Source organism: Mustela putorius, unplaced genomic scaffold (genome assembly GCF_011764305.1).
Source record: "Mustela putorius furo isolate JIRA1106 unplaced genomic scaffold, ASM1176430v1.1 tig00003836_pilon_pilon_pilon, whole genome shotgun sequence".
NCBI lineage: Eukaryota > Metazoa > Chordata > Mammalia > Carnivora > Mustelidae > Mustela > Mustela putorius.
The window spans coordinates 31,420,218-31,447,452 of NW_025421989.1; the positions used below are offsets into that span (position 1 = coordinate 31,420,218).

At 35.6% G+C, this 27,235-nt stretch overlaps 1 protein-coding gene across 1 annotated transcript in view; it reads left to right on the forward strand.

Moving 5' to 3' along the window:
- The window catches only part of CFAP47 (cilia and flagella associated protein 47), a 529,980-nt gene that overhangs the window by 161,914 nt on the left and 340,831 nt on the right, over positions 1 to 27,235 (forward strand). Inside the window, exons 28-31 of the mRNA XM_045089444.1 lie at positions 7,600 to 7,700; positions 12,292 to 12,420; positions 13,572 to 13,803; positions 23,713 to 23,934. Coding sequence (XP_044945379.1) covers positions 7,600 to 7,700; positions 12,292 to 12,420; positions 13,572 to 13,803; positions 23,713 to 23,934 — 684 coding nt within the window. The remainder of the gene's footprint in view (positions 1 to 7,599; positions 7,701 to 12,291; positions 12,421 to 13,571; positions 13,804 to 23,712; positions 23,935 to 27,235) is intronic.

Genomic DNA, 27,235 nt, shown 5'->3' on the forward strand with positions numbered 1-27,235 from the left:
TAAAGTTTATTTTTATTAACTATTAGAGGACATACTGAAATCTGTAAATTCAATTTTTAAAACCTGTGTTAGGCAAATTACTTTTCAGCAAATGCATGCTCTAAGATGCTTTGTAAGAGTATGTGGCCTAAAAATTGGGAATGATTCTCATAGATTACGGGAACTTGTTGGTGTATTTACTGTTCTCCATCTGTTTTGATTTTGAAGAGGTAACTTTGCATGCATTTCATATGTCTCTTTTTGGAAAGGAATAAAACCACACACAATTCAAATAAACCTTTTCTCTTTTCCTAACACTGGACACATGCAATGGGAATATTCTGAAAGATAGAATCTAACTTTGGGATATTAATGAGGTAAGAGTGTTTTATGCTACATAGATCTCCCTCAAGTTATGATGAGGTTATGCCCCAGTAAACCCACAATTAATTGAAAATATCATAACTTGAAAACATTTAATATACCTAACTTGTCAAGCATCATAGCTCAGCCTAGCCTACCTTAAACTTGCTTAGAACAGTTACATTAGCCTACACTTAAGCAAAGTTATCTAACACAAAGCCCATTTTATTATACAGTATTAAATATTTCATGTAATTTATTGAATGCTATACTTTAAGTGGTAAACATAATGGTTCTAACTATATTGTCCCACCTGTCACTAGCCTGAGAAAGATCAAAATTCAAAAATTTGAAGTATGGTTTCTAATGAATGTGTATTACTTTGGCATCATCCTAAAATCTACAAATCATAAGTCAAACCATCTAAGTCAGGGACCAGCTGTACTTCATACATGGTAATTCCTGGTTAATTTACTTTTCCCTTCCCCTCGGAACCACTTCTTTTTTGCCAGGACTTCCCAGCTTACCTTATCCTCTGCAGCCATATTCTCTCTGAAAGTGATGTCAGACCATCACGTGGTTCCCCAAGCCCTTGTGGCTCATTTCATCATATCCTAGTTGCTCTGTAATAAGTGTTCCCTTGGGTGCCTGGGTGACTCAGTGGGTTAGGCCTCTGCCTTCTGCTCAGGTCATGATCTCAGGGTCCTGGGATCGAGCCCCACATCAGGCTCTCTGCTCAGCAGGGAGCCTGCTTCCCCTTCTTTTTGCCTGCCTCTCTGCCTACTTGTGATCTCTCTCTCTCTCTGTGTCAAATAAATAAATAAAATCTTTAAAAAAAATAAGTGTCCCCTTGCTTAGCTGTTAATCTTTAACCTTTAAGATACTAATTTCTAATCAACAGATATTCTGTATTGCATTGCTCTAGCCAACACCAATACATATTTCATGGTGGGATTTTAGGCCTTTGGTCAGATAGGGAAATGATTTTTCATAAGGAGGAGGTTCTATCATGACACAGAGCTGATGGCCTCCAACTCTGACCAGCTCTGATCTTAGTCTGTGTTATTGTTTATAAAACAAAACAAAACAAAACAAAAACTCTTCCTTACAATTGATTGAGCCTAGATCTTTCAAATTCTTATTTTTTTTAGGTTCATTAAAAATACACATGTATCCTGAAGTTTTCCAAGACATGAAATGAAACTAACCTATAAAAATTACCTAGTTCATTTTAGCTAGATCATGGTTGTCTTCTAAAGTAATGTGCACTACAGCATTCCAGAAATAATTTAACGAGGGGTGCCTGGGTGGCTCAGTCAAGTAAGCATTTGACTCCTTCAGGTTGTAATGCCAGGGTTGTGGGATTGAGCCCCGCGAGGGGCTCTGTGCTCAGATTCTTTACCTCTGCCTGTCCTCCTCGCCCCCGCACCCCCCCCCGCCAGCTTATGTGTGCCCTCTCTCTCTTGAATAGATAAATTAATCTTAAAAAAAAGAAAGAATTTAATGAAAGTAAGCTTTTTGTTTTGTGTGACTTCGTGTTGTCATGGAGATAGTTTTAGTGTACTAGCACCTTAATGGGCTGCAAGTAACATATATTGTGGATTATTGCAATGTTCAGAAGAGCAGTTATAATTTTATTTCTTTTCCCTCCACTCAAAGAAGGATATTGAAAAACAAGTGAGAATCACATTAGAATCTTTTCACTCTGTTTTGACCTATTAAAGATGAATAAATAAAAACTGTAACTTTATTAATGATTAACAAAATGATGTTTGATGTCCTCACTGGTGGTAGAGAGATTTTTCTCTCTGGCAACATCATGGATGGCCTTGCCTGTTATAAATATACATTATGGTACCAGATTAAGTCCTGCTGATTGACCTATCTAACTATGGTAAGCAGTAAGTATTTAAATAAACATACCCACCCTTTTTGTGTATAAATAAAGTTACACATCAGTTACACAACTTGGTAAAATATTAAGAACTACTGAATTATATATCTTAATAAGGTGGATTTCATGATATATAAATTATATATTTTAAATGTTGGTATAAAAAATGAGGGCATCTGATGGATATTATCATAACCAAATGACTAGACTCGGTATCACTAATGAGGAGGGACACAGACCTGCTCTACTTCCTGGTGGGATGAAATGAGAACCATGGTACAGCACATACAAAGTTTTTTTGGTCAGAAAGAAAACATTATCCAGTCAAGAGAGGATAATCAGAATATTTCAGACAACTGGCCTTGACTCTTAAAAATAATGTCAATGCCAGGAAGGACCATACAAGACTGGGAGATTGTCCTGGTTTAAATGAAAATAAATTCAATCCGTAATCTTAGTTTGGAATTTGGCATTTACTGGGACTCTTCAGCATGGATTGTAAACTAGAGAATACTCTTACACTGATGTTAAATTTGATGGTGGTGATGATACGATTATGGTGTTATAGAATAATGTTCTTGTTCTTAGCATATACAGGCTGAATATTTAGGGATAAATTTGTACATGCACATTTTAAGAAAATAAATTTTAAATAGAAGAAAGAAATGAATATGGCAAAATAGTAATTGCTGAACCGGGTGAAGGGTACATATATGTTTATTTTACTAGTCTTTCAATTCTTTGAATTTAGAAAAATGTGAAGTAAAATGTTGAGGTAGAGGAAAAATAAATCGTTAATGAGAAATTTCAGGTGAACCTGAAAATGACAAAGGATAAAAATAGTGCACTCCATATTTGACTTTCCACATATTAAGGCATTTACTGATTGATTTATCATACTAAAGTATTCATAGTTTGTGCATGGTGGTCGTATCTAAAACAGTGGGAGGTAGAAAGCAGCCAGAGTTTTCCTTATCCTCTCATTTTGCATTGTTCCCTAGGGTACAGCAATACCTTTTGTTTCCATACCCAACTGCAAACTTTCCACTTCTGTAAGAATTTTCATGTGTCCAACAGGAGAATTTATTTATGTCAATTTTATAAGTGTTGCTTATGGTTTACTTAGGAGAGCATCTGAAATAAAATATTTCTCCCTTGTGGTCCCTGGGTAGCTCAGTCAGTTAAGCCTCTGCCCTTGGCTTGGGTCATGATCCTGGAGTCCCAGGATAGAGTCCCACATCAGGCTTTCTGCTCAGCAGGGAGTCTGCTTCTCCCTCTATCATGCTCTCTCTTTCTCTCATGCTTTCTCTGTCTCAAATAAATGAATAAAATCTTTTAAAAAAATTTCTTCCATAGAATCCAGGAGAATATTCACAGCTTCCAGAAAAGGCTTTTATTTAAAACAGCTCCTTTTAAGAATTTATATAATTTAACATTATTAGAACAGCTAGAAGTATTAAAATGCATGCTGTTTAATGAGATAATTGATAAAAAATATTTCTTTTTTTTTGTTTATTCATAATCACATGTATCATAATATATGTGACTCTATCCAAACTTGGTAACTTTGAGCATATGTGCAGCAAGCCAGATCTGGAAGCTAACCATTCATTCTTATGCAGTGGCCAAGAGCATAGCTTTGCTTCAGGTATATTGAACTTGAATTTGGGCTCTCTATTTCTTTTTTTTTTAAAGTATTTTATTTATTTATTTGAGAGAGAGACAGTGAGAGAGAGCATGAGCAAGGAGAAGGTCAGAGAAGAAGCAGACTCCCCGTGGAGCTGGGAGCCCGATGCGGGACTCGATCCCGGGAATCCAGGATCATGACCTGAGCCGAAGGCAGTCATCCAACCAACTGAGCCACCCAGGTGTCCCTGGGCTATTTCTTAATAGTGTGACTTTAAACAATTGTTGACTTTTTCTGGACCTTGCTCTTGTAACTAAAGTCTGAGAAAATTAATAATATGTATCCTCAAAGGGGCGCCTGGGTGGCTCAGTGGTTTGGGCTGCTGCCTTCGGCTCGGGTCATGATCTCAGGGTCCTGGGATCGAGCCCCGCATCGGGCTCCCTGCTCCGCAGGAAGCCTGCTTCCCTCTCTCTCTCTCTCTCTCTCTCTGCCTGCCTCTCTGCCTACTTATGATCTCTGTCTGTCAAATAAATAAATAAAATCTTTAAAAGAAATATGTATCCTCAAAGACTGTTGAGAAGATTTATGGAAATGAAATAATGCATTTTAAAAGCCTAGCACAGTAGTTGCCACAAATAGTTCAAGCCCATTTCTGTCACCACCAACATCTGCATCATATCGACTCTGTTGCCAGGAATGTCCATCCTGATTTTTGCTCATTGGAACTCTTCCAAATCACCTATGCGTGATGATTGCTATTTAAATCTCCAAATGGAACCAAAATCCATAATGTCAGAGTTACTTCACTGTTACTGTACAATGTTATAGTCATTTTACTGTTACTGTAATTTTGAATATTTTTAGAGTAAATTCTCTACCACTAATGGTTTCTGGCTATGTAGATTGGTATAGAGAATCCATAAATAATACCATTATTCTCTGATAAGGTACCCTATTTTCCCAGAGATACTTTTCTTAAAGTGTAGAGTATTAATATTATTGAATGTAAGTCCTGTTTCTGTTTTAATATTTCTTAAAGATTTTATTTATTTATTTGACAGACAAAGATCACAAGTAGGCAGAGAGGCAGGCAGAGAGGAGGAAGCAGGCTCCCCGCCAAGCAGAGAGCCCGATGCGGGGCTCTATCCTTGGACCCTGGGACCATGACCTGAGCTGAAGGCAGAGGCTTTAGCCCACTGAGCCACCCAGGCACCCCTGTTTTAATATATTTTTACTCATAATGATATTAATGTATAAAGTGTCCATATTCTTATGATGTGCAATTTGTATAATTTCTGTATCATGTGCCCCATAGAAGAATGTAGTCAAATGAATTTTGTATACATTGGTTATTCTTTATTCTGAGGAGTATCTGAAATCAATGTTATCATCTGCAACACACTAGTTTTATAAGAAGAAAAATTACAATATTTATTCCCATTTCATTGAATTTTACTTCACCCTCATTTTCTTTAGTTCTGTACCATTTTATAATTATTTCAAATGATACTGCTTCTTTAAGCAGTATCATTCATTTAGTTCACTTGATTGTTGTCTTGGGTAGGGTTTGTCCACAAGCTGACTTTTAGATGAGGATTCATGGATATGTGGTTTATTAAGGAAGAACTGCCAGGAATAAACAAGGTAGGGGAAGCAGAACATGGAATCAGTCATCCCAAATAAAATGAAATTTAAGTCAGAGTCCCAACCTCAGCTTGATCCCATGGGATCCTCTAGAGATAAAGTTACACCGCAGAGTTTTGTCCTATTTGAAACAAACAAACCAGCCTTTCAAATTCCTGAACCATATAGGTGCTGACTATGGCATTACTGAGGCGACCATAAACTCCCAAGGCAATTGAAGCTCTCAGCAGTTCTAGCAATCCAACATTGGTTCTTGAAGGTTACAGTTACCCAACTATACCCACCCAGAGGATGGGAGCCGACCACAAAGAAATTACATCCTCAGGGATAAGGACATAAGGGCAGAGTAGCCACAGCACTTGCTAGAGTAGTCATTTTTTTCCTTTCTGTTTTTTCTTTTCCTGCAGTCACTGTTAAAGCAGAAAGCATTTTGGGCTCTAAGGTAACAATGATAATGGTATCTTTGGATAACCTATGTTATTTAATCTGAAAAATATTAGTTAAAGTTGGGCAGTTAATGGAATTTTGATTGATCACTACGTGTAGCATAAATACATAATATATAGAAGTAATGATTCATGCTATCAAGGAATTTTAAATTTCATTTTTAAAAAGGACATCCTATAGAAAAAAACAATTATGGAAATACAGTTTAACCCTGACTAGGGCAATCTGATACATGTGTTTAGGATGATGGAATGGAATGATTAGGGTTGGTCAAACAAGACAATGTTGAATATGTATAGTTTGCAATATTTTAATGCACATCAGTAGGTAAAGAGAAAAATGTAATGCATTCCTTATGAGAAACTATGCAGAACTGAGGGGAAAATCAATTTTTTACATGTAACATATGTTTATTTTAATGTCCCTGACAGCTCATTATATTTCAGCTATAGGTTTTTTTTCTTAGTCTCATCCTATCCTGTATTTATTTGTATCAACTTGGATTATAACCCAGATTTCATCATTTCATCTTTTCAGTGACCATACACTACATAGAAGGGCTAATATGATACATAGCAGATGCAAGAGTGAAATTATCTTGATAGTTGCTATAATACAGAAATTAAACCGATAATCCAGTATTATAGTGGTATAGATCTAAAATATAGTACTTCTGTTAGCAGATTAGTTGGGGGTGTCTGATTGACTCCATTGGTAGAACTCCTGACTCATTAATCTCGGGCTTGTGAGTTCCGGCGCCATGTTGGGCGTGGAACCTACTCTAAAAAAATTGGGCAAGGACAGAGTTGTTGCATAAATTGGACAGGCCCAATATAATCTTAAGAGTGTTTTGTGAGTCTTATTAACAAGAAAGTTCACAATGCTTTTATAAAATAGTTTAATAGTGTGTCCATTGTGGAAGAGATTAATACTCTAGTGGTTGAATAACTTTGGTAGTGTTGCTTTCAGTTCTCAGATACCTCTAAAGGACAAACACAAAATAAAATATCATCTGAAGAAAGCAGATGGTATGTGAAATTTGTGGAGACCTTGTAGTTGAAAGAAATCTTGAATCCTCTAAATGTTTTCAATTTGAAGAAGAGAAAGACTAGAGAAAATACAATAACTGTTTTTAAGTATTTGAAGGTATATAATGGGGATCAGATCATAGATTTTGTTCTGTGTTGCCCTGAAACAGAAGGTCTGAAGTTAGAGCTCTCTGAATATGAAATGGGTTGGCCGTGAGGCGTGAGTGTCTCTTGGGTAGTGTCTCCCTAGTAGTGTCAGGAGGGCTAGATACTGTTTGTCAGGAATTCAATAAAAGAAGGTGAGTAAATTAATTCTGAGGCTCCTTCAATTCTAAAACTTCCTGAATCTGTTTGTGAACCTTGTATAATTACAAGCAGAATTCTAGAGCACACTTGACAGTGAAGTTAACAATCTCCTTTAAAAGCTTTAAAAGTAAATAGTCTTAAACCATTAAAATAGTATAGTAGTTGGTTAAGAAAAACAAAACAGGTGGAAAGAAAAATGAATAATTCATGTCTTGATCATTTAAACCATCCAGGATATTTAAAAAATATTTCATTGTATTTACTGTATCTTACAATTTTATTTTATTGAAATGCAATGTCTTCACTTGTAGGTTTTTGCTTCCAGTTACTGCAACAGCAGAAAACTGTCTTCTTACCATTTATCCATATATGGCAACTCATCTTGATAAGCAAACAATTATCTTAAAGGATGGTAAGTTAGATATGACTATTGTCTCCTATTCTCACTGTATACATTCTTGTTATCCCAGGGCTGACACCTGGAAATAATATTACTTTAAAATTAACAGATAGGGGGCACCTGGGTGTTTCAGTTAAGTGTCTGCGGTCTGCTCAGCTCATGATACCAGGGTCCTGGCCTGGAGCCCTGTGTCGGGCTTCCTGCTCAGTGGGGAGCCTGCTTCTCCCTCTCCCTCTACAACTCCCCCTGCTTGCTCTCGCAAAGCATGCTTTCTCTGTCAAATAAGTAAAATATTTTTAAAAAATTAACAGCTATTTATTAAACTCCTGCCATTTCTAAGAGCTGTAGTTAGCCTTGAGAGCAGAATATGGCACTGTCTCTTAATTGCAAAAGTTGAAAATCTAGGGGGTGCCTGGGTGGCTCAGTGAGTTAAAGCCTCTGCGTTCAGCTCAGGTCATGATCTCGGGGTCCTGGGATCGAGCCCCACATCAGGCTCTGTGCTCAGCGGCGAGCCTGTTTCCTCCTCTCTCTCTGCCTGCCTCTCTGCATACTTGTGATTTCTGTCTGTCAAATAAATAAATAAAATCTTTAGAAGAAAAAAAAAGTTGAAAATCTAGTGAAAGACACAAACACAAAGAAGATTGAAGTAAGAGCCCATTGTAATGTTGGAAGTGTGGGTGTGGTACAGAGGCTAATGCTGACTTTTGGTGCCTGGGGTAACTTTATAGAAGAGCTGACATCTCTGTAGTTTGACAAATGATCGTGAGCAGCATTATCTGGGCAAAGGGTAGTTTAGAGAAAGCATGGGGGTCTGATGGGCTGTACCTTTTATTCTGTAATAGTGGGAATCTTCTGTGATTTCTGAGTATCAGTGATTTAGAAAGGAAATAACTGTTGGGATGAGAGCTGAATTAAAATGGAAAAGAGTGATCAGTAGGCTGGCTAGGAGTTGCTGCAGGGGAAATGGTGAGAGACTGAGAACAACAGGAAAGAAGCTACTGAGCTGAGAAATTTGAAATGCAAGGCACAGTGGCAAATGATTGATGGAGTAAATCTCAGAGGAGGAGAAAGGAATGAGGAGTGGGAAATCATTCTGTCTGCGTAGATTGTCAAGGCCTTGTTTCAGGGCTGAATTGGAGATCTTTTCCATGTTTGTAACCAGTTTTCCCCTGTTCTCCACTTGCTTCTTCAAATGTTTATCACTCTTATGAAATCTATTCAGTCCTGTTCTTCCTCAGTCTCAGGACGTGACCTTTTCTCTAATTTTCGGAAGAAATAAAGACCATCAGGCAGGAATACTCTGAATTTCCAAATACCAAGCATGCGTTCGAATCCATCATCTTTCCTGTCCAAGCTGGGAGTGACAGGACCCCCTCCTGATTTAGGCCATCCCTCCATCTGAATCCCTTCATCCAGTGACCTTGCCTTTCAAATCATGCCCCACTCTTAGCTGCTTTGGGGGCCTGTGCAGGATGATAACAAGGAAGAAAGAGATTATATCCTCTCATTGAATAGGCTCATTCTCAAAGAGAAAAAAGGTGAATCTAGGCCTTGTGCTCCTGATTTAAACTTTGCACATTTACCAGTAACATAAAACACTTGATTTCCCAGACAGGGGGAGAAAAAAAAGGAAAAGAAGCAAAAGCAAAGGAAGCTAAATAATTAGAGCACCATAGCTTTCTTTACTGGGAAGGACATGTTAGGGGTGAGGCAGAACATTCTTCCATTATACTACTATTACCCCACTACTGAGCAGCAGCTTATACTATGGACAGCCCCTCCCCCCACCAACCTCTCATCAGACTCTCCCTGGAACTCCACATCATCTTCTCACCTCTCTGACTGTTCCTTCCGAATTTTATACACATTTTATACACGTCCTCAAAATGTAAAAGATTTTCTGCCTGATCCTGATGTTATATTTTTATATTCTTCTAATGTACTAGGTGGGGGCAGATTTCAGATAATACAGCATAATAGAAAGAGCAGTGGATGAAGTATCACAGAACCTGGGTGGAAATTCTATTTTGTGTTCTAATCTCACCATTTTGCCATTTGCTTTTATCATTAATTCTCAGATCCTCAAACATCTGTTATTTAACAAAATGTACATGGTAAGAGAATAATGGGTGCTAACAGTATCTATTTCAAAAGGCTTTTGTGAGAACTCATGGAGTAAAAACCTGAAAATTATTATTATTACTATTATCATTTTTGTATTATTGTTATCATATCTGCTATTATTATTGCTTGAACACTCTTATATTTTTCACAATGTCCTCCAAAAAATAATGAGGAGTTACTGTATAAAACATTGCTATTTCTTTAAGAGGAAAAATATGAATAGAATTTTAGTGCTGGTATGATGATTGAGTATGAAATCTGCAGATTAAAAACAATACATCAATTTCAGTAAATATTACTATAGAAAGATGTGAGTTTTAAATATTCTAATATATCTTTAGAAATATCTAGAGTAAAATTTATAATATATATATATTTTTAAAGATTTTATTTATTCATTTGACAGAGAGAGATCACAAGTAGGCAGAGCAGCAGGCAGAGAGAGAAGGGGGGAAGCAGGCTCCCTGCTGAGCAGAGAGCCCGATGAAGGTCTCTGTCCCAGGACCCTGAGATCATGACCTGAGCTGAAGGCAGAGGCTTAACCCACTGAGGCACTCAGGTGCCCCTATAATATATATTTAATGCTTCCCAGGCTTAGGGTGCTCTGCTAAGTAAGCGCCTTGTGTTTGTTATTTCATTTAGTGCCCCCAACAACTGAGTGTAATACTCTTATTAATTTCACTTGACAGATTAAGAAACTGAGTCATAAAGAGTTTGAGCAGCTTGCTCCAGGGAATTCCAACCAAATTTTTAAGACCTTGGAGTCTACACACTTATCTCCTGTGCTCTAGAGTATGATATGTTCAGTAAAGGTGAAATCTTAAAGCACATTAACTATTTTAAAAAGTAAAGGAGTATGATTTACTTGTTCTAGCTAATACGCTGAATACAAACTTTTATATCAATCATTACTTTTAGTTGAATAGTACAGATGTGGGTTTCTACCCTATTAGAAAGTTTTTATTATTTGATGGTAAGTTGAAAAGATATTGCCTAATGCATCCACAATGAATCATTCTGTCATTGAATTTTCTAAGGCTCATTTTTATGAAGTCTATTGTGGTGTAGTATTGCAGAGATATGCACATTCTTTGGTAAATTCTGACTGAATTTGTATTGAAAAAATGGAAGGAACTTAGTATATGCCAGCTTACTTATCTGTGTTATTGCCTGTAAAGTAACCCTTAGAATAGATTCATGAACTCAGAACCTTAAGTATCATTTCGTGGATAAAAACATGTTTCAGAGAACTTGTATAGAATCCCCATAGTTTAATAGCTCAGGAATTGTAGTGCCAAGATTTCAAATCAGAAATTTCTAACTGCAAAGGCTATGCTTTTCTGACAGAATTACATTATGCATATTTGTATATGCATATACATATACATATATGTGAATAGACAGAAAATAGATAGGTAGATACATAATCTGGCCTTAGTTCACATATACTATCTTTTCTTTATTTCCCTTTTATTTATTTATTTTATTATTATTATTTTTTATTATGTTCAGTTAGTATATAGTATATAGTACGTCATAACTTTTTGATGTAGTGTTCAATGATTCATTAGTTGTAAATAATACCCAGTGCTCATCACCACATGTGCCCTCCCCAATACCCATCATCACCTGGTTACCCTATCCCCCCACCCTCCCTCCCCTCTGAAACCCTCAGTTTGTTTCCTGGGGCCCAGGGTCTTTCATGGTCCATCTCCCTCTCTGATTTCTCCCCCCTTCTGTTTTCCCTCCCTTCAGCTATTGTCCTCTGCGCTATTGCTGATGTTCCACATATGGGTGAAACCATATGATTGTCTTTCTCTGCTTGACTTATTTCACTTAACATAATACCCTCCATTTCCATCCATGTCGATGCAAATGATCGATATTCTTCCTTTCTGATGCCTGAGTAATATTCCATTCACTTATGCTGCCATTTCTTAACGTTGCCTTTAGTTTAGTTTGGTTGATTACCATGGTGGCAAATTCTAGTGTATATACAACAGTTCTAACTGGAATAGAGATTGAAAGCTGTGCAAAATGGTGTCAACTCAAAACCAAGCAGTGATTTCATTCCAGAAAATTAACTAGGGAGAAATTGTTCTTCTTATATTAAATTTTGAGTACCATGTGTAATCCAAAAATTTTAGTGTAGAAATATTTAAAATGGTTTACATATCTTTATTTATCCTGAAGTTGAGCATTGGTCATTCTCCAAAACCTTTGATATGCCATAGTAATGGCCTTGTTGAATAAAATTAATTCAGTTCAGAAAACCATATCAGCTTCTAACAGTCTTTTCCTTGACATCTTATTTTAAGTATAATGGACATTTATACTTAAATTTTTCTTTTACTCTGTGTGTGTGTGTATTTATTATATATAATATATGTTATACAGAAAATTATGAAATTAAGGTTCAGTAATTTGAGAGTGAATTCACAAATGCTTGTTGGCTTACTGTGTTCCAATGTATCATTAGTAGATAAAGATGACAGTTCTGTGAAGAATAGAGACAATGTTACGGTTCCCTCCCAAGAACCTGGTTTATCCTCTCCTGCTCCTACTAAATTTAATGATGCTGAGCCTGCAGAGAGAAGATTATTTATTGGTATGTAGCAAATGTATATCGTACCGAGCAAACCCAGTTCATAACATGATCTGTTTAGTATTATTGAAATGAAAACTAGGCTTTTTTAGGTAAGAAGAAATCCATGAAGAAAAACATGAATTTTTCATTAGTTTTAAGTGGGTCATCTCCTTGGGGAACTCTCTCCAATGATGTGGAACAGAGATTCTCTAATGTTTTCTGTTCACAGTATATTTAGTATCTCAGTACTTTTGACCCAGGTCAAAAGATGTACTGAGCAATTCCCTTTATTAAATGTTTTGGTTGAAAAACCTGAGAGTAGTAATTCATGTGCTATCCAGCATATGCAGTAATGATATTTAACTAAAATGTTAAATATCCTGTCGAGCCCCTTTAAATTTGTTGTGACATCCCAGGTACCATCTGCCAGATTATGGGTTTGTCTGCCAATTATTTGGCTGGATCCAGTATTACCTATCTTAGAAAGAGATGAACACATAAATAGATAAAGATATGAATTTGGTAGTATCTTTTATAATTAACTATTCAAATATTCCTTTCTCTGGATATGGGTAATACTGAACATTTTCCTATTTATTGAATGGACCAACCAAATTAAATATTGTGAGGTTTTTAAATGACTGTGTACTTGTGCCATTATGTAGATATTTGTGAAAAAAAATATAAAAATCATTTTATATCCTCGAAAATTTCTCTGCTTTGAAATGCTTTGTTTTATTAAAGTGTTTCACTTGGATAAAAAGTCATTTTGAATATGAAACCAGTATTTTAAACCAATATTAAGTCTCCCTTCTAAGGTTTAATTCTGTCTATTAAGTAGAACTGAAGAATGGTCAAAATATTCTACATGTGTAGTTAGAAATGAAACATTCAATTTTGGGGAGTGCTTTCTCATACCATTATGGCAAGAAAAAAATTTGATGATTTTTTAAATTGAAATTCAACAATTTTTAAAGTGTTTCTGTTAGGTATCTGAAAATAAATCTATTTTCTTATTTTCAAGATACAGTAAATTGACTCAGAATTTCTTTGTGAGCATAACATAATTTGTAAAATTTGCTTTATTTGTCTACATACAAATAGCAGTAGCCAACAGAATATTTTACTCTATGATGATGTAACCCTTTTTTACAAACAAATATGAATTTTAGGAATTGAAATAATACATGAAAATTTGAAGTCAGGCAAAAGTAAAACGTCAAAGAAATACAATTACAGAGCTATGGAAGAGGAGGAGAAAAATGAGCAATGGTTTTCTCCTGAAGAAGGAACAAAGGCATATGTCTTCTTTGAGAAGGTTGTAAATGCTGCTCAGACCTGGTTCAGTCTCTTCGGCTGGCCTGAAGGACCCCATTCTCTTTCTATTCCAGAAACAATAAGAAGGTAATAGCTATGTGTTTCTCTAAAACTTGCTTTATATCATGTAATAAAATGTAGTCTACTCATTGGGGTGGTTTTAGGTGAAACATAATGTTAAATGATTTATTCTACACTGGTAAATTAGGAGGAGGTGACTAAGAAAAGCATAAGGACACAACTATAAATACTTTGGTATAGTTATATATTTCTTAAAATAAAGATTTGTTTATTTATTTGAGAAAGGGAGAGTTTACGTGCGTGCGCAAGCGCACATGGGAGGAGGGGCAGAGGGAGAGGATCTCCAACAGACTGCCCTGAGCATGGAGCCACACTCGGGGCACCACTTGAAGCTCCAGGCCCGGCTCCACAGGGGTCGTGACCTGAGAACCCTGAGATCATGATCTGAGTGAAAACCAAGACTGATCCACAGATACTCCCCTGGTATAGGTATACTTTTTAAAATTTCTTCTAAACATCGTATGACTTGAGGTCAGTACTGAAAATCTCTGAACCTCGCTTTCCTCATCTGTCAAATGACAACGGGTAAACTCTGGGTGAGAAAAGCCATTTTAAATCTGAAAACTTTGGAAATTCCACATGTATATATAAAGGAACTGTCAGCCCTCCATCTAGAGTATGGTCAGGTAGACAGTATATTTACTTCCCTCTTTCATGTACTCTTTATTACTCAGCGTTTATATTCGGGAGTGAGTTAGGTTATGCTAAATCTATAGTTTTCCTATAAGTTATCTTTTTTTAGTTTTTTAAATTAATGGGATAATATCCGCTTCATAGAATGAATATTTAATCTTCACCTATGCTGAGAAAAATGAATACAGCAGATATACTGAAAATTTACAGGCTTGATCATAAAATCATCTGACTCCAGGGAATTTTTTAGAGAAGTTATTCTGTTAACTTTTCAGTTTTCTGATTTGCTATTTGTTCTACTAAAAACTGTATGTATTTTGAGTAAATTTTAATGATTTATTTTCCTTTTAGGGGAGATCATTGATCATACATTTAAAATTCATTATCTGACAGTAGTAACTACTAGTATTATTGATATGTTCATAGTCTCTTTCTCATTTATAACTTTATTTAATTTTATTGTACATATACTTTTATGTCTCCTGTGATGAATAAATTTTGAAATCAATTTATCCATTTCTATGTTTCTAAACAATTTAATGTTCATTTTTTTTCTTTTTCTTCTTTAAACTTGTATGCTTAATTGTTTTCAGGTCTATACACTTATGTCTTTATTTCATGTTGGATGCATCCTAGAAATTTTGCTATTAAGTATTTTAATTTTTGTTGTTTTTTATAGAGCTTGTGATCTTAATTTTTATTTTCTGTGTAGTTTTACTGTAATGATTGCTAATTTGTTGTTTGCTATTGGATTTATGCATCTTTATATGCTTGCACATTCTCATTAATTTGGGGGTATTTACTTCTATTATTTTGTTCTGTATTTTCCTAATGTAAATGATGTCAGGATTCAATATATCTGTTTATAAGTAGTAGTAGACATTTCTAGATGTTACATAGGAAATATTTCAGAGTAGGATCACTGGATCAGATAATATAAGGTTTTAAAAATCTATTTTATTTTTGGGTGATTTTCTAGTACGTTTTCTATATTATAACCTTACTAATGAGTTACATTGCTGTACCTTGCTATTTTGATAGGTGGGTATCCAATCACGTCACTGGGTACTGCTTGGGGAAAGACAGTTCTAGAGGAATATGGGGACCTTTCTCTAGTCCTAGGAAGAAAGCTACCCCAAACCAAATATCTCTAAATAAATAAAAGCTGTTCAAGTAACAATGTTATTCACTGCTAATTCTTTATTTGGAATCTTTGAAACATGGACTCTCAAGCTAAGAGGATACTTTCATGGTAAACCCCCAAACTCAATGCTTCCTATATTACCCCATCATCAGGACTCAGTCAGTCTTTCTCATAAGTCTGATTTCATATTTTGTTCACTCTTTCAGAATTATTTCATGGTTCCCATTTCTTTGCTAATCTGCAATTTCTGAAATAAAATCTGAGTGTGGTAATATTTTATATCATTCAATCTATTTGCTATTCATTAGGCCCTTTCACTTAGAAAACGCATCTTTTGACTGTTCTCCCCTCCCTCCTCTTTCCTGCCCTCTCTTTTTTGTTTTTCTCTATTGTTTCTTCATCATCATTAGAATGATGGTGCATCTTTTATACCACTTTCAATTTTGTCCTATGATTTTCATATTTTTCTGTATTTGCTTTCTTATATGTACACATATACAGATCTTCTCTTTAAAAATTTATTTATTTACTTATTTATTTGAGAGAGAGTGCATGCATGTGAGCACAAGCAGGGAGAGGAGTAGAGGGAGAGAGAATGAGGGAATCTCAAGCAGACTCCCTGTTGAGCTTGGAGCCCAATGTGGGGCTCAGTTCAATGACTGAGAACATGACCTGAGCTGAAACCAAGAGTTGGACACTTAACCGACTGAGCCTTTTAGGTGCTTCTTATGTATATAGATCTTCTTCGTTTGCTCTTTTAGTCTTCTATAATTTTTTTTAATTTATTTTTTATTCTTTAAAAGATTTTATTTATTTATTTGACAGAGAGAGAACAAGAAAGGGAACACAAACGGGGAGTGGGAGTGGGAGAGGCAGGCTTCCAACTGAGCAGGGAGCCTGATGTGGGGCTTGATCCCAGGACGCTGGGATCATGACCTGAGTCAAAGGCAGACGTTTAATGACTGAACCACCCAGGCACCCCTTTCTATAAAATTTTTAAATTGGTGTTTTTCATTTTGTTTTTTAGGAACTCAGTGTTATTCATCCATCCTTCCTTCCATTTGTTTCTTTCATAATGGCATCCTGTTTTTGTGTTTTGGATGCATGCCTTCTCAAATATCTCTTCCAGATATAGTACTTGAATTAATCATCATGATTACTGTACTGAAGGTCACTTCCTTCCTCTGTATCTGCCAAGTGTAATCTTGGTGACTCTCTAATGTTCCTTTCAGAAAAATGATGTCCTTTTCCCCTGCAGCCTACTGGTGTACAGTCCAACATTTTAATTTATTCCTCAATATAATTCCATCCATTCTTTGTTTTATAGATTTTCTTCAGAGTTGGTATACTAATGGTTCTTTTCCCAACTTTAGTGTTGTTACAGGTCTCTAGTCTTTCTGACATTTCAGCAATATTTTGAGTGGGAGAGAAGATAAGCAAGCATGTTCATTTTATCATCTTGAAAAGAAAGTTGATCTTCCTTCTCATAGTTTTACTCTTTTAGTTTTACTAAAAGAAAACTTTTAGTTTTACTCTCATAGTTTTACTCCTTTCTATAGTTTTACTCTTCTACTGATCCCAGATTAATGACTATCATTTCTGCTATTGCTTTCATTATTGTGGTCTAGTAATCCATGCCCCACTGAAGTTGCTTGGCATTATGTCTCTTACCTTATTCCTTTAAAAATAATTTTGTGATGTTATTTTATTAACGATAATGGTTCATATATATTGGAGTCTTACTATGAACAAAGCATAATTATATGTGCTTTGTGGATATTAATTCAGTTATTCTTTATAATGACCTTGTGAGATAGGTACTATTATTATTATCCCCATTTTATTGATGAGAAACTGAGGCAGAGAGAAGGTCACTCAGCTGATAAATAGCAGAGTAAGGATTTGAATCCCAGCATTCTACCCCAGAGATAGTCCTTTTAAGCATTATGCCACTTGCTAATTATTACAGGATCAAATTAAGATTTGGGAAACTTTAACACTTGAAAGACATGAGCTTCACCATTTGGCATTTTTGCCTTTGTTTTTAGACTGGGTAATATAAGTACCTATGGTTATATATATATCAGTTCAATAAGATTAAGAATACAGTAGTCTAGAACTGAGGAGAGCTATGTAATCCTAATGTTTATAGGCTAAGTCAGTCTAGGATTTCAGATTAGGTGAAGCTCAAATTCCTGGGCAAGCCATGAATTCTAGTGAAGTCAGTCATGTTAATAGGGAAAGTGGAATTGCCTGGCCCTATATACAATAGATACCCACTGGAGAGTCATCCATTACACTAGTCCTGGAAGACCAGAAATCATTGTGAATTATGGTGTGGATATCAAAAACTTTTTGTTTTCCTTTTAACATTATTGAACATTTTTTGACATATTTATGCATCACCTTTCTTGAATCTGAAGATACAGGTTGTCAGAAATGCTGCTTTATTGGTGTATTATCCTAGGTAATTTCACCCTTTACAAACACCAATTTGCAGCAGACAGGCAATATGGCCCATTCCATTTGTTGATTTGAAAGATATTCAGGTGGAATAGCAGGAACCAATTATTTGAGGAGATTACCTTTATTGATTAGTAGTCTGTTTTCAACTCTTAGAGTCCCCTAAATATTATTTATTTTTATCCCTTCCCCAAATCACCAAAAGGTGGAAATAGCTATTGAAAAATATAAAAGAACACAATTTATGTTTCAGAAATCATTAGAGGAAATGTACTTAATATTATAGTCCACTCACTTCAAGTTGGATTAATTGTGGGAACTAACATTTTTTCCAAACACTACTGGGTAGATCTCTAAAGAGCTGATCACAGAAACATTTAAATCCTAGTGGCAATTCCACTGCATCTGGCAGAAGTGATTGCAGTACTTACCATTGCTAGTCCAAACTTCCACTCCAACATGTACCTCCTTCCAGCTGCCACACACCAAGAGCACATCTGGGAATACCAGTCAGGAAGCTTAGGGGACAGGGTTCAAATTGTTTCAAAGCTACATTTTATCCCAGAAGTTTGCATGTAGGGTGAGTATATAGAATCTCACAGGATTAATTAATGGAATGTTCTACCATTTATAATGAGAGCATGTAAAATAAAATAGTTACTCAGTGCCTCTGTTTCCTCACTTGTAAAAAGGAGGTAATTATAATGCCTATCTTATAGGGTTGTTGTGATACTTAGAAGAAGTAATATCTTTATTAGAGCAGAGCATAGGACCTAGTAAGCATTCAATAAATATTAGCTGTTAATATTAAATTTAACTAGGGTTATGTTAGTAGTGTTGTGCATTTCTGATATCATTCATTATATTTACCAGCTCTTCTGTTTGACAGTGGAAGATAAAAATAAAACCCATCTTTTCTAAACACATACCAAATGATATTTCATTAACAATATTTCTCCTTCCCTTGCACAGGATTTCCCCCCAGTTTGATAGGAAGTTCTGATGTTTTCTATAATGTGTGTGTGTGGGGGGTATGTTTTATCTTTGCCACTTTGAGCTGCTGGCAAGATTGCTGGTAAATTTAATAATATAAACATAAAGCTTCTCCATTTCTGAGCAGCCAGCCATGTCTAACACAGTCACAAAAATGTGTCTTTAGACATTCCTGTTAAAATAGAAGTGGTTAAATAACTGATTAGAGTTAGCTTCCTTGAGTACTTTTCATTGCTCCACATTGCTGTAAGAATAATGAATCATTTTACAATTCTTTTCAAGATAGTTTCCTTCTTTAACCATTTTACTTCTTGCTGGTTGGTGATAGTGGTATGTGGTAAGTGGTTTTGTTACCTAGAAAGATAGATCTGACATAAGTACACTGAGACTTTTGCTTGTGCATATCTTTAATCTCCAAAGTAGGAGGACTCTCATAATTGAATTAGAAACTTAAAATCATTTAATATCTTAATATATAAATAAGAGGAAAAGGAATATTATTAACAATTATTAAGCTTTTAAGATACAGAAAGTCCACATTTGTGGGATATGCATTCATATAGTTATTAAAGAAAAGACTATAGTTTATACATCATAATTTGTGTTCTCAATGGGCAATTCAGTTATTTACTAACAATGTCACCTTTTCCTTTAATCATCCTCTGAACAATAATTTTAACTAGCTAATTTCAGTCAGTGTTCATGTGCTAGAGGAACTTTGAAGACCCAAGCTGTTTCCTCATGGCTTTTAATTTTTTATTATTTATTTATTTATGTAAAAGATTTAATTTATTTATTTGAAAGAGAGAGAGATATAGCAAGAGAACATGAGTGGGAAGGAGAGGGAGAAGCAGGCTCCCTGCAAACAGGAAGCCCGATGTGGGACTCAATCTAAGGACCCTGGGATCATAACCTGAGCTGAAGGCAGACACTTGACATACTGAGCTACCCAGGAGCCCCTCCTTTTGATTTTTTTTTTTTTTTAGATTTTTTTTTAATTTTTAAATTTATTTTCAGCGTAACAGTGTTCATTGTTTTTGCACCACACCCAGTACTCCATGCAATCCGTGCCCTCTCCAATGTCCACCACCTGGTACCCCCCAACCTCCCACCCCCCACCCCTTCAAAACCCTCAGATTGTTTTTCAGAGTCCATAGTCTCTCATGGTTCACGTCCCCTTCCAATTTCCCTCAACTCCCTTCTCCTAACTTCCCTTGTCCTCCATGCATTTGTTATGCTCCACAAATAAGTGAAACCATATGATAATTGACTCTCTCTGCTTGACTTATTTCACTCAGCATAATCTCTTCCAGTCCTGTCCATGTTGCTACAAAAGTTGGGTATTCATCCTTTCTGATGGAAGCATAATACTCCATAGTGTATATGGACCACATCTTCCTTATCCATTCGTCCGTTGAAGGGCATCTTGGTTCTTTCCACAGTTTGGCGACCGTGGCCATTTGACTTTTTAAATCATGAAATAAAACACATATAGAGAAAGGTTCACAAAGCAAGTGCAACAACCGCTCATTTTACTCCTAGAGCAAACCCCTGTGCAGATGTCACTTTGACAGCACACCAGAGTCCTATTACGACCCGCACAATCTACCAGATCTCTATAATTGAAAGGAGATTACTAGTAAAAAAAAGTACTTTTTATGGTACTTTTAAGAAAAGTATTATTATGTAAGCATAAATTGTAAACTCTAGAGCTTAAGGTTTATTTGAATTTTTATCGTATTTGTCACCATGTAACATATAGAGAGAATTATAACTTTGTGAACATGTGTGTAGCTAACACTTAGACCAGGAAATAGCTATTGCTAACATCTCTGAATCCTGCTCTTTCTAATTACCTTTCCATCTCCTAGAGAGGTCACCATTATTCTGAATTCTAACACCAAAGATTAGTTTTTTCTGTTTTTGAACTTGATGTAGGAAGAATCATATAGTTTGCATTTTTTTGTAGCATCTGGATATTTTTGGTCATTATGTTAATGTGATTCATTTTAGCATTTCAGAGTCAATTATCAGTAATGCTGCACATGAGGCCATTGTATGAATATTCTGTTATTTAATCATTCTGTTCATAGACATTTCACTAGCTTCTGTATTTTTCTGTTATGAGTAATGCTATTATGGAAATTTTAATATATGTCTTTTGGTTCATATTTTTGAAAGGCATAGATGTTAGGAGTAAAATTGCCACATCATAAGATAGGAATATGATCACCTTTAGAGGTTACTTCTAAATAATTTTCTAAGGTGGCTGTACCAATTTCCACTCCTGCAGGTCATATATGAAAGTTCCAGTTGCTCTGCACTCTAAGAAACAGTTAATATTGTCATTCTCTTCAATATTACCTCTTTCTGATGGGTGTAGTTTGAACTGACATCTTACTGCGCTTGCTATTAAGAAAATTTTCACATGTTCTTGGTCATCTGGAAATGTTTATCTAAAAGAGTCTGTTCTTTATGGCTGTTCTTACTGGGATTTATTGTGATTCTTTCATGTATGGTTTGATTTTTTTGTTGTCAGTTTTGGAAAGTTCTCAGCTGATATCCTGATAGGCATTCTTTTAGGCTCTTCTCCTTTGCTCAGTCTTCTATATTTTTCATCCTTCTGTCCCTCTCTGTTACAGTGTAGATACAGTCCTACGGCCTACATTCCACTGCATTAATTATTTCTTCACTTAATTTAGTCTGCTGTTAACTTCATCTATTGGTCTCTTAATTTTACTTACTGGATTTATTTCCATATTTTCCATTCAGTTATATACATATACTTTAAAAGATTTTATTTATTGAGAGGGAGAGAGCCCATGGAGGTAGGGGGAGAGGCAGAGACAGAGGGAGGCAGAGGGGCAGAGGTAGAGGGAGGGAGAGTCTCAAGCAGACTGCGCACTGAGCGCAGAACCCAATGCAGGGCTCAATTTCGTGACCTTGAGATCATGACCCAAGCCAAAATCAAGGATTGGGTGCTTAACCACCTGAGCCACCCAGGGGCCCCTCTATTTAGTCATATTTTTATATAATTTATAGTTCAGTGACAAAATTCTCAATCTTAATTGTAGTACATACAATTACTTTAAAAGCCGCTGCCTTCGGCTCGGGTCATGATCCCGGGGTCCTGGGATTGAGTTCCACATCGGGTTCCTTGCTCGGCGGAGAGCCTGCTTCTCCCTCCGCCTCTGCCTGCCTCTCTGCCTGCTTGTGTGCTGTCTCTCCCTCTCTTCCTCTCTGACAAATAAATAAATAAATAAAATCTTAAAAAATTTAAAAACAAAAAAACTATAATATGTGGGGACCCTATGTGTCTGTTTATATTGTTTATTTTTTTTATTTGTATTTAACTTGTTGCTTTTTCTCCTTTTTTAAGTTATTATCTAGTTATGTCTTAATTCTTTTTCTTTTTTAAAAGATTTAATTTATTCATTTGACAGATAGAGAGCACAAGTAGGCAGAGCAGGAGGCAGAGGGAGACGGAGAAGCAGGCTCTCCACTGAACAGGGAGTCTGATGCAGGGCTTGATCCCAGGACCCTGAGATCATGACACGAGCTGAAGGCAGACACCCAACCAGTGCCCCTAGTTATGTCTTAATTCTTTTTAGATTATCTCCCCTTTTCATAATTTTTTATGGAAATATATTCAGTGTTAATTCTTTTCCATATAATATCTGTTTGCTTTGTTGGTACCTTCAGGATATACTGCTCTATTATGTACGTTACTAATGAGGAACTTGAGAAACAGATGAGTCAAGTAGCTTCCATAAAGTCACACAGTAAGAGGCAGAGCCATATTTGAGCAATGGTAGTCAGTCCCTTATTAAGTCAATGTAATTTGTCCTGTGATATGCAATATAGACCTACTAGCTACCGAACTGGAGAACTGCCATTCAGAATGGCTCCTTGGACACTTATCAATTTATTAGTCTAAGTTAGTTATACATTTTGACTCTGATTGCTAGCAAATAAATAGACAGTATAGTATAGTATTAGATAATTGATAAACTATAGACAAGAAATGGTTGGATTTTTTTTAAACTCCATTTAAAAATTAACACGCATTATAACTCAGTGTGGGAAGTATCAGAAATAGAGACTGTACTGTCTTACTTAAAGAACAGAGAAATATATATGAACACCAGCTCTCTGGACTTATCTTTAAAATGTGAATGTCCACTTATGAGGCCAGTGTGCAGGATGTGCCCTTCTAATTATTAAAATAAAAAACTGAGAAAACATGTATAAATTTGTTTTTGTCTAAACATGTGTGATGTATGTTTGGCATCGATTTTTAAAACTACTATAGGCATTATTATCTCCAATTTAAATGGTATAAAATTTGAGTTCAGTGAGAGTTTGGATAACTTCTCAACCAGGTAATGGGTCCAGAGCACTTTACTGTTTCTCCAAAGCACTTGCATTTTGTAATCACAGTCCAATCTTCCAGACCTGACAATTGCAGCATTAGATAATGACGTGTGTTTAAAATAAAACAAGGTAATGAAAAGCTCCAGAGTTATCAAAACATCTAATTGTTACAACAAATTGTAGCTATATAAGGTGAATTTTGTAATTTCTTATTTGATTTTAAATTGAACTTTATTTAGTCATTGAACATTTTTTTCATAACATAACATGTTGAGTTTTTTTTTAATTTTAAAATTGTTTCCTCATAGGGAAGTGTTTAAAATACAATTCTACTCATCACCCTCATCATCCAAAAAATTTTCCAGACAGAGTGACTTTTCTAAATATAATAAGACCATATACGATGTGATGCTCCACTTGAGTGGAAAAATGCCACCTGGAATTCATTCAAGTCAGTCCTCACCTAAGGATAATACTGAAAGGGTGACTCAACTTCATTTTCAACATTCATCAGTTCTTGAATTTCTCAAGTAAGAGCATGGATGTACTAATATAAACATGTTATTATGGCCTGGATAGATACATAAGTAGATGGGTAGATAAGTATATAGATTGATTTTGGTATTATTATCTTTTTATAATATATTTACTTAGTTTCCACTATATACATAATACTGTGAAATATATAAATAATAAAAAATAAGCTTTTCATGGGCCATTAAATTGATAATCTAAGGCATTCATTCTCAAGCTTTATCATCTATCCAAATCTTTGTGATAGCATTTTAAACAGGTTGCTGGCCCTTACCCACAGAGTTTATGATGTTAATTTGCATTTATAAGGATTTTCAGGTGATACTTATTTCTTCTGGTCCATGGTCTCATTTTGTGGTTTCTCACCTAGACAAATACATTACTCCGTGGAAGTACAAAGGGATGAAACCAATAAGTTTATTTCTCAGAATACTGTTAGTATAATCTCAAGATATACTATGAATTTTTAGTCTGCATAGTTAAGTCATTTAGTATTAAAATAATACACAGGTAAAAATTTCCATAAATGGTTGACAGAAAATATAAGAAAAATATTTGTCATTACAATGTCTGTGTTCCTCTGTAGAGATTAAATGATGAGTGTTCAAGAAATGGAAAAGCAGTGTTCATTGAAAGTTTGAGGAGAGTACTGGTGAATTTATATTACTTCTTTTGCCTCTATTTGTAGTATCCTTATGCACTGGAACATCTGTAAGCCATGTTACTATTCCATTTAACCATCCTTCAGTACCATTAAAATAGCATTGTTGCTTGTAATTATTTACGCAATAGGTTCATGTATTCTGAAATATATTACTGTGTTTTTATATCATTACTTCTTTCTATATGGAATCTACTCCATAGCTGGCCAGAGATGTGTACCTACGTTAGTAGGGGTGGCAATGAAAGATAACAGGAGGAATCCTATAGCTGGAATGCAAATGAAAAATTCAAGTAGTTCAAGTTTTATTAATTTCCAGGTCAGAATTTTTGAGTCCCTTGCATCCTATGGTCTTAAAAAATTAAACATGGTACAGAGAAACAGGAATATGATAGCAGAATAGGAGTACCCTAGACTCACCTTGTTACATGGACACAACCAGATAACTATCAAATCATCCTAAATACCCCAGAGATTGACCTGAAGACTGATAGAACTATACAACTAAAGGGAGAGAAGAGGCCATGTTGAAGAAGGTAGGAAGTGTGGTGATGTGGTTTAGGGGAGAAGTAGATCCCAGGTGCTGCAGCGGGGAGCAAGCCAGGGTCACTGAGAAGGGCAAGAGAGCAGGGAACACACAGGGGAACACAAAAGAAGATTGTTTCCTCATAGCCATTGGCTCAGAAAATGAGAGGGGCAGAATTTTATGAGTTCTTGAATTAAGTGGGACTCTAACCCTGCAGTTTTAAAGGCTAAATATATTTGAAGAAATAATAGCTGAAAACTTCCCTATTCTCAAGAAGGAAACAGACATCCCAATCCTGGAGGTACAGAGAAACCCCAACAAAATCAACAAAAGCAGGCCAACACCAAGACATACTCTAATTAAATTTGCTAAATATAGTGATAAAGAAAAAAATCTTACAAGCAACAAGACAAAAGAAGTCATTGACTTACAAGAGAAAACCCATAAGGCTAGCTAGGGATTCTTCAACAGAAACTTGGCAAGCCAGAAGGGAGTGGCATGATATGTTCAGTTGGCTGACTGGGAAAAATCTGAAGCCAAGAATACTCTATCTAGCAAGGCTATCATTCAGAATAGGAGAGATAAGCATTGCCCCAGGCAAACAAAAACTAAGGGAGTTTGTGACCACTAAACTAGCTCTGCAAGAAATATTAAAAGGGACTCTCTGAGTGGAAAGGAGAGACCAAAAGTGACAGTACAAATGCAAGAAACACAAAAGCAGGGGTGCCTGGGTGACTCAGTTGGTTGGATGACTGCCTTCAGCTCAGGTCATGATCCTGGAGTCCCGGGATCGAGTCCTGCATCGGGCTCGAAGCTCCGAATGGGAGTCTGCTTCTCCCTCTGACCTTCTCCTCGCTCATGCTCTCTCTCACTGTTTCTCTCTCAAATAAATAAATAAAATCTTTAAAAAAAAAAAAAAGCAGTAAAAATGAACATTTCTGTAAAATAAGTCAACCAACTCACCAAAAAAAGATATAAAATATATTAATATATATCTGAAACATGGGGAAGATAGGAGAAAAGAACGGGTTTAAACTTAAATGACCATCAATTTAATATAGACTGCTATATTGCAGAAGAGGTTATATACAAACTTAATGGTAACCATATATGAAAAACCACTAATAAACATGTAAGGAATAAAGAGAAAGAAATCCAAATATATTGCTAAAAAAATAAGCAAAACGTGAAACAGAGAAAGAGAAGGGGTCAGAGAAAAATATCCAGAAACAACCACAAAACAAGTAGCAAAATGGTAATACATATCAATAATTACTTTGAATGTAAGTGGACTAAAGCCTCCAATCAAAAGATGTAGGGTCTCAGAATGGATGAAAAAAATAAGACCCAGCTATATGTTGTATACAAAAGACTAATTTTAGACTTATTGACACCTGTAGATTGAAAGTGAAGGGATAGAGAAATATTTACATGTAAATGGATGTTAAAAGAAAGTCAGATTAGCAATACCTACATTGGACAAACTGGACTTTAAAATAAAGACTGTAACAAGAGACAAAGAAGGGCACTATATAATAAGAAAGGGACAATCCAACAAGAAGATATAACAATTGCAAATATTTATGTACCCAACGTGGGAGCACCCAAATACGTAAAGTAGTTAATAACAAACATCAAGGAGCTAATCGATAATAATACAATAATAGCTGGGGACTTTAACACCCTACTTACATCAATGGACAGATCATATAAACAGAAAATCAACAGGGAAAAATGGCTTTGAATGACATACTGGGCCAGATGGACTTAAGAGATGTATTCAGAACATTCCGATCTAAAACAGCAGAATTCATATTCTTTTCAAGTTCACTTGGAACATTCTCCAGAATACATCACACCTTAGGCCACAAAACAAACCTCAACAAATACAAGACTGAAGTCATACCATGCACCTTTTATGACCATAACACTAGGAAACTAGAAGGCAACCACAAGCAAAAAATGTGGGAAGACAACAAATACATAGAAGTTAAATAAAATGCTACTAAACTATGAATGAGTCAACGTGGAGATCAAAGAAGAGATTAAAAATACATGAAAACAAATGAAAATGAAAACATAGTGGTCTCAAACCTTTGGGTTGCAGGAA